At 40.3% G+C, this 8978-nt stretch overlaps 1 protein-coding gene across 1 annotated transcript in view; it reads left to right on the top strand.

The window, feature by feature from the left end:
* LOC115292844 (collagen alpha-6(VI) chain) overlaps positions 1–6694 on the top strand; it is a 105214-nt gene extending 98520 nt beyond the window's left edge. The window contains exon 36 of the mRNA XM_029940829.1: positions 6198–6694. Coding sequence (XP_029796689.1) covers positions 6198–6408 — 211 coding nt within the window. The 3' untranslated portion in view covers positions 6409–6694. The remainder of the gene's footprint in view (positions 1–6197) is intronic.
* Positions 6695–8978: the final 2284 nt, after the last annotated feature.

Genomic DNA, 8978 nt, shown 5'->3' with positions numbered 1-8978 from the left:
AAATGGATGATTAAGTCTTTGGTGTTGTAAAAGCAACTTCATTTAAACATAACCACCCCCACCACCAAAAAAAGAAGAGGGGGAAAAAAAAGTAAAGAAAATAATAAGGGAAAAGCCCAAGACACACTTCCTATGGGGGAAAAAAAAACAGCATATAATTTCTGTCCTTGATGGAATGTATTAAATAAACAAACACCCCAACAAGGAAAACAAGTACTACAATGTAAAAATATTAAGAAAAGAAAACCCTCTCACATGCATAAATGAAAGATGGTACACAAAGAACTCACATCTTTTCAAGCTTCAATAGTAAATATTCTGCTACTATATATAAAATATTGCATGGTTTGCCCAAGCTAAGATGAAACCACATCATGAATCAATTAGCATTTTGCATAAAATATTCTTTTTAAAAAATTTTTTAACATTTATTCATTTTTGAGAGACAGAGTGTGAGTAGGGGAGGGGCAGAGAGAGAGAGGAGACACAGAATCCAAAGCAGTCTCCAGGCTCTGAGCTATCAGCACAGAACCCAATGTGGGGCTTGAACTCATAACTGTGAGATCATGACCTGAGCTGAAGTTCCACACTTAACCAACTGAGCCACCCAGGTGCTCCTAAAATATCCCTTTAAACAAAACCATTTTGGTGTTTCTTTAAGTTTATTTAGAAGGAGAGAGAGAGGGAGGAAAAAATCCCAAGCAGACCCCAAACCATCAGCGCAGAGCTAGACGTGGGCCTCCATCTCACAAACCATAAGATTATGACCTAAACCAACATCAAGAGTTGGTTGCTTAACCAGGTGCCCCTAAACAAAACCATTTTTTAAACTTTTTTTTAATGTTTTATTTATTTTTGATACAGAGAGAGACAGAGCATGAGAGGGGGAGGGGCAGAGAGAGAAGGAGACACAGAACCGGAAGCAGGCTCCAGGCTCTGAGCTAGCTGTCAGCACAGAGCCTGATGCGGGGCTCGAACCCACAAACGTGAGATCTGACCTGAACCAAAGTCGGAGGCCCAACCGACTGAGCGACCCAGGCGCCCCAACAAAACCATTTTGTAGGAATGAAGAGCCACTACATGATGACAAAATGTTCAATTCATGAAAAAGATATAACAATTCTCAATTTCTAAGAGCGTATTAAAATAATCTTAAAATATACAAAGTGGAAATTGAAATACTACAATGAGAAATTGTCCTTGAACTGTCATCAGAGTTGGAGATTTCAGTACACAGATTTGAATATTGTCGGTCAAGCAGACAAAAATGAGTAAAAATATTAAAGATTTAATCATAACAAACTTGATTTAATAGGCTCATTTAGAACCCTGCATAGGAAAATGAGACATTCTTCTGAAGAACACATGAACACTAACAACTGTTGAATCAAGGTGGAGAGTTTAATAAGTGTTCATTGTGCAATATTTTTAAAAAATGTAATGTTTATTTTTCAGAGAGAGAGAGAGTCTGAATGAGGTAGTGGCAGACAGAGGGGGAGATACAGAGCCAAAGCAGGTTCCAGGCTCTGAGCTGTCAGCACAGAGCCTGATGCGGGACTCGAACTCCTGAACTATGAGATCATGACCTGAGCTGAAGCCAGATGCTTCACCAACTGAGCCACCTAGGCGCCCCTCATTGTGCAATTTTTAACTTACCAAGCAGGTGTCAACAAATTTCTAAGAATGTGGTCCTATGATCAAAATTGATCAGAATTCAGTTAATTCAAAATTAATAAAAATATTGTTAAAGTCTATACATTTTTAAATTAAAATCACATTTCTAAATAATGAGATAAAATTATAATGAACACTTTAAAATATTTAGAACTGTATAATAGATTATATGTCAAAACAATGATATGTCAGAAGTCATTATTTAGGAAAGTTTAAAGTCTTAATTCTTAGGGAAAATCTTAAAACTCTAAAAACTAATGAACTAAATATTGCTCTTAAGATGTTATAGAAGATTATACCCAAAGAAAGGAGTTATGAGAACTTCATATTTTTTAATTAAGGTTTTTTAAGAGTATCAACAAAAGCAGTTTCTTTTAAAACTTAAAAATAAACATGGTTTTGCATGCATGAACACATAAATTGTTTAGAATTAGAAATAATTGTAGTTAGGAGAGTGTGTTTCTGTGGAAAACCATGCTGTACGAACACACACACATGCCACCCGTCTGAGTGAAATCAGTGTGTACCAGCCCTTGGGAATCACACTTAGGCAAATGTCCCAGACAGCATGCCTGATTTTAGTTAAGTGCACTGTCTGCATTTCTGTGTGGCGGTCAGGGCCAGAGAGAGGCACTCCCGATCCAGATGCCCAGTTCCAGAAGCTCAGAGAAGACTCTGCCTCCGGTCTCCGTACCTTGCTGGGAAGCAGGGAACTGTCCAGCAGCAAATGCTTCCTGAACTCAGGCCTCCAACAGGCCCGCGCAGTCCGTCCTCCAGGAGCAGGGCTCCCCCTGCTGCAGGTGTCTGGCAGCGTGGAAGCGAGCTTCCTGTTTGCATTTGCACTGGGCTTTGTCTGTTGTGTAGCTGGCCATAACAGCCAAAGACGATAAGGAAGCCAGCCTATACAAATTAAAAGGCATTTTTGGGAAACCACTCCTACAAATGCATTCTGTTTAAAGATCAGTATAAGTGAAGGGGATTCACAGTGCTTTTGGACAGGATATTTCTTCCCTTCTCCACATTGCCCTGGATCTACTGGAGGCTCTCTCCTATGTATCTGAAATGGTGAAATGACAGGAGACAGCTGGAACATCAGGAATTGAGACATGAAATCCACATCACTGTTGGTGAACTCCCTGATGGTTCTTTAGCCTGGGACACCCTGGGCCTTCTCTAAGTGACCAGAGACCATAATTAAAAGGTAACAAGCCACAAACTGCTTCTGAAACTCCCTGCCTGAGCCTTTCAGGAGAAGTGAGGCAGAATTGAGCACATAATTGAGGGAGCTGAGAATGCCCGTGAGGCAAGATGCCTGACCTTAACGATGGCTTGCCAGGTCTCAGAACGACTTGCATAAGAATGAGATCATTCCACTGTGAGATTTTTAGGAAATGCAGGTAGAAGCTGGTTCTTATCAGATGGAAAAGAGACGAACTGAACACAAGCAACCAAAGAGACAGATGGCCAGTGAGGGTGAGATTGCAGGGCAGCCTCTTTTTAAGTGCTTAGATCCGCTCAGAGACAATAAAAGACAGAAAGCCACCTGCTTATTGCTTCATCCAGGCAGGGAAGCTCTTGTGCCAGACTTTAAAGCTGTGACCAAAGCCAGAACAATCAAATTGTAAAAAAAAAAAATGGACACAGTCGCCAATGCCATATGAATAATACATCTGTCGTAATTCTGCCTTCCAAAGTATGTGTTCTAGACACACAAAATGCCTATTAAGAAAATTTCTCGAAATAGAAGCAATCTTGTCTGTGTTTTCTACTCCAGTGCATCCAGTCAACTAGTAAATGCAGCATAGCTGACTCCTGATGATCTGTGTAGATGAGGAACCTGTGATCACAGAGAACGGAAATCTACAGTTAGTACACCCACCTCATTTTGTCTAGGTGCCACATCTTTACTGGAGTTGGGCACAAGATGCAAAATGATTGGCTGCATTTCATTCCTGTTTCTTATCTTGACGGCCTGCTGTGGAGTTACCAATCAGTAAAGAAGTATCTCAACAATGTGGAGTAATAGGAAAAATAGAAATTCCCAAACAGGGAATCAAATCCTTAACAGATGCTTATCAAATACAAGCTCCTGTGTACAACTGTGAAGAAAAATTCAGAGCTAGAGTATTTATCATGTTCAACACTTTTGAGAATAAAAGTATTGGAGGAAGGAAAAAAAGATAACCCTGTCATGCTGGAGAAGCGATTACCAATTTAACAGCTTTTTCTTAACAAAGAGGAACGAAGATAAGAAAGATGACTAAACTTACCATAGAAAGGATCCAATGGAAAGTAGGAAGTTGGTGGAGGGGTTGGGAGACCAGAGTAGATAAAATAAACCCAAGATAAAAAAAAACCAGTGTGCTCCAGACTCAAAAGAATACATACTCCATTATGGGTGAAGATGTTCTGTGGGTTATAGACAATTATGACTTTGGAGAATTTGAGCTCCCAATGATTAGTTATGGAAATAAGAAAATAAAAAGGCAAAAGCAGGATAAGGTGTGAGAAAATTGTATTTGCACTGAAATTTAGCTTTCTTAGTAACTGGGAGAAGTTTGCTGATCAGCTTGGTACCTTCCTAATAGCACTGATGGAAGTGAATGGAGGTACACTTTGGGATTGCAGTTTCAGAAGCCCAGACATACTGTGTATAATAACATGGTTCTTTGTTGCTTCGATGTCTCCTTCACTTCTCTCATTAGATGCAAGAAGAATATGGGGAGGGGGCAGGCAGTGGGCTGTGTACATATGCCTGCATGCATGTGTATGTGAGACAGAGAAATGAATTAATTTTAAATTCTTTATCTTTTGCTTACTCATATTCTAAATATTTTTGTTGTCGTGAGCGATGAGATTTAAATATGGTGAAAGCAGAAAAATCCCAATATGAAGTAATGGTGCTTATAGTGAATACTGGTCCTGTTTTCCTGATGTCAGTGTTTTAGAGTTCTCTTGACTCTTTCCTTGACCACAATACAGCAAATTTGTGAGGCTTATAGGTACTAATAAACCTTCTCATCTTATGCTACCAGGCTCTCACACATTCATTCTAAAAATACTGACAAAGAATTTATGTCCTACCTTCTTAGCTGTCCAACCTGCCCCAGGCCATCTGCTTTCCTGTGGTTCTGCACCCATATCCAGATGTTCCTGATAGCATGACATTTTCCATTTCACTTACTTATTCCAAATATCTTGATAGTTTTCCACAGTGTCCCAAATAAAAACCCAGTTCAATGGAAGTAACACGAAGCTCTTAGTATCAGAGGGTTTGGTTAGTCTCGGTTATGTCCCTGATAGAATACCTGTATATGTGCTCAGTTTCCTCATCTGTAATCACCATGGTAACTAGTCTAGAGAACTTCAAATGTTGCTCACGATATAGGTTGTCCTTACTCCCATTCTACACCTGAGGAAACAAGGATCACTCTAGTTAAGTGATTTTCTCAGAGCTCCTCAGCCAGTAAGCAGAAGAACTGGAATATAAGATGTTTATGGATCTAAAGTTCTTTCCAACACCTCCATGTAAGATAGAGCTGCCTGAAATGCCTCTCTTCCTAAGCTGTCCAAAACAGTAGCCACTAGCTTTCAATTAAATGAAATTATAAATTGAGCTCCTCAGTCATGCCTATCTGGCTTCCTGGCCAATGATTATAGGACATTTCCACCAGCACGGTTTTATTGGATAGATTAGAACTTGTAGTATTTGGCTTCTGTGATCCCTTGACCTCTCAATCTAGCATTCTAGGCCTTGCAGAGTCTGACCCCAGCTTGAGCTACTCATGACCCCCAAACTCTTTATGTGCCTGCCAGACTGGGCATTATTTTTATGTCCCCCACTATATGTAACAGTGCCTTCCATAGAGAGTCAACATTTCGATGGACGGATAAATGAACAGATCAAAAAAAAGAAGAATGGATGGATGGGAGGGAGGGGAGAAGGGAGTGGCATTCATTCATGCTTCCATTGATACATGTTTATTGAGTATCCAGTATATGCCCTTCTGAGATTCCTGAGATTGCTAGGATTACATGAAAGGGTCTTGTAACATTTTCCGCCTGGGTGGGTAGAATAGAGGAGAATAGATCACAAAGAGATTTATAAGTAAATAAAAATTCAGACAATGATGTGTTATGAAAAAGTGAGCATATCATGCTGAGCACCCACTAGACTGCAGACTGGGAGAATTATAGTCGTCTCTAACAAGGTACCATTTGACTTCGAGTCTGAAGAATCACGAGCCAGCCATATGAAGTTCTGGGCAGAACACATTCTATAAAGAAGAAACTTTGCTGTTGGAATGATCTTGCACACTGCGACGACATGTCTCATTGTCTCGTTCTCAGCTTCTGATAGATCTGCCCAGTGTAAATCTTCAGTCTTAATAAATCTACTCTGAAGAGAGGGTGCAACAAGGAAGGGGATGGATGACAACTTTGCGGAAGATGGAATTAACATAGTCTGTTAAAGTGGAAATGGCATTTATCTTCTGTGATGTTTCTCTTCTTTTGTTGTACAGCTTTGTTCATGGACCACATAAAGCTGCTCTCAGAGATGCACTGCAGAAAGCAAAATTCTTTCAAGATAAAAATTATCTTTCAAGAGTAGCAAGAGGCAGCAGAGACTATATTGTTCTTCGAAATCTTACAAGAAACACATCCCATACCTTTAAAAAGGGAAAAATGGTGATAAAAACTGCTCCAAAACAACACGATAAAGGAAGTGCTTGAAGGATTTAGCCTTAGGAAGCATGGTAAGCCTCTGGATTTGAGTAACTCAGTTCAGTGCCGTAACTGTGGGCAACTTCTATTTGGACATCCAGCCATCCCAGAGAGCCACGCTGGAGGGCTGGAGCAAACAGGTTGTACATCATCAGGAATTTGACCCCTGGCACTTATTTCTTGCCCATTTCTTTGAGCATTCCTGATCATTCCAGCACTCTAATACTTTCAAGAACTTAGCATTAAAAGGTGGAAGAATGAAAGAAATGTTCTGAAAAGTCTAATGGAGATATAATTTGAAGGTAAATTTTAAACAATATATATATAAGCCAATGCTAATTCTTTTGATTGCAGGTCTCTGTTCAGTCCACTTTCTGCAAACCAAGCTTTTGTTCTCTATTTAGTACTGTTTAAGGCTCATCTGTTGAACCAAAAAGGCTAATGTTTTGAGAGAGCCCAACATTTACATTTATAAATTGGTGCTTACAGGTCATAACTTTGATAATATGCCTTTCTGTGGTGCCTTTGAAATACATCACTGCCTCAGTGTATAACGGCTAGCCTTCCGACAGGCTTGTGCTGGGAGGCTTCTTCCCACCTTCTGCAGTAGTTCGTTGGGACAAAGCAGCAGCAGAATGATTTTCTCTGGTCGAACTCCTTAACTCACTGAGAAGCGTGTGAATTTCCCCTGAAGTTCGCTCTTTACATAGAGTCTTGGGCCTGGCCATTTTTATGGACTTTTATTCTTTAACATTATTGTCATATATTATTTTTTTACTAATCCATATATTCTTTAGGCAAGGAGAGTAAAGACAACTTGTCATGGGTGAAGCTGAGTTACTTTTACCGTCAGATAGCTATTTAGTCAATAGTGAACAGTACCAAACAGGACTGACCAAGATCTAAATAGTCTTAAGTACATACTGAGTTTGGAAAAGATATGGTTGTTAACTGTTTTAATCCACAAATCCATATGGGGTTGCAGAGATGCACAGAGATCAGAGTCAGTTAAGGCAGGAAGGGGCTTCCGAGTGCCTAGCCTCCAGCAGCATTCTGACAGCTTGCTCCCGCCTCACCCCCATCAAGATCACATAATTGATTCTTAATCTTACGAAGGGCTAATATTCCCAGCAACTAAACACAAAACATCGAGACGCAATGTGTGGACCTTACCTCGACTGCTCGGAGCTGGCTCCAGAGGCACTAACAATGGCCCTGCTCAGCAGAACATCACTCTCTCCAGAGAGGGAGACCCTGCTTGGACGCCTGGGGCAGATGGCTATTCACACCTAAGACCAGTAGGTGATTTTCTTTTCCATAATGTTCTTCGTAAAAGCTAGGAAAGAAGGGCCACCTACACTGTGGGGTTTTTTTTTTGTTTTGTTTTGTTTTTTGAGAGCGAGAGAGACAGTGCAAGCAGGGGAGGGTCAGAGAGAGGGAGACACAGAACCGGAAGCAGGCTCCAGGCTCTGAGCTAGCTGTCAGCACAGAGCCTGATGCGGGGCTCGAACCCACAGACCGTAAGATCATGACCCGAGCCGAAGCCGACCACTTAACTGACTGAGGCACCCAAGCGCCCCCTACACTGTGTTTTAAAACCAGTTCTGCCATCCGTACTCAGGCAATTCCATAGAGATAGCTCCCAATGTCTTCCCAGGCGCAAGGAGTTAAAATGTCATTTTCATACTCAGGAAATGGAGAAGAATAAAGCACATCAGTTTTCTTCACCTCCTAAGTGGGGCTTAGGAATTTAGGTAAAACTTTTGTTTCAAATAGAGCATACTGATGAGCAATATTTAAGAGGTATTTTAAAAGATTTTTCTGGTTAACTTTGGAGTAAGCAAGAAACCCTTCTATTTACTGCTAGAGATACTTTTAATATGTATTTGTTTTTTCAGCATTGGTAAGTAAAGTACACCAAAAAAGTTTGCCCTTGGCAATTGAGATTATTTTAGCAGTTTAGGTCATCTTTTTAATCCTTAATAGATGAGGGATCTGAAACATACTGTAAATATTAAGTTCCTTTTAAAAAATCCCTAAGGAAATATTTTCCATGATTCACCTTTCTCCTAAAATGGAAAAGCAGCAAAAATAGTTTTTTTTTATACTTATTCATTTTTGAGAGAGAAGAGGTGAGCAGGGGAAGGGCAGAGAGAGAGAGAGAGGTAGACAGAATCTGAAGTAGGCTCCAGACTCTGAGCTGTCAGCACAGAGCCTGATGCGGGACTCGAACCACAAATTGTGAGATCATGACCTGAGCCCAAGTCAGACACGTAACTGAGCCACCCAGGCACCCCTAAATAAAACCCAATTTAAGCCAAATATCACATGAATAAGCAATGGTGCTTCTTGGTTTAAACATGTAAATTAATTGACTATACAAGACATGCCTCCTATTTATTATCTCTGCACTGGAGCTAGAAGTCACACATTAAAAAAAAAAAAAAAGTAAAAAAAAAAAAAGATGCAACTCCAACATGGCATCAGATTGTAATAGCAACAGATCAACCAAATGACCCCTTTCTTAAAGGGGAGAGTTTAAGCGGGAAGAAGAATGGACGGCGGCAGAATTGGGAGGG

This window comes from Suricata suricatta, chromosome 5 (assembly GCF_006229205.1).
Source record: "Suricata suricatta isolate VVHF042 chromosome 5, meerkat_22Aug2017_6uvM2_HiC, whole genome shotgun sequence".
Taxonomy (NCBI): domain Eukaryota; kingdom Metazoa; phylum Chordata; class Mammalia; order Carnivora; family Herpestidae; genus Suricata; species Suricata suricatta.
Note: the sequence above shows the minus strand (reverse complement) of the source record. Positions and strands in the feature narration are given on the sequence as shown.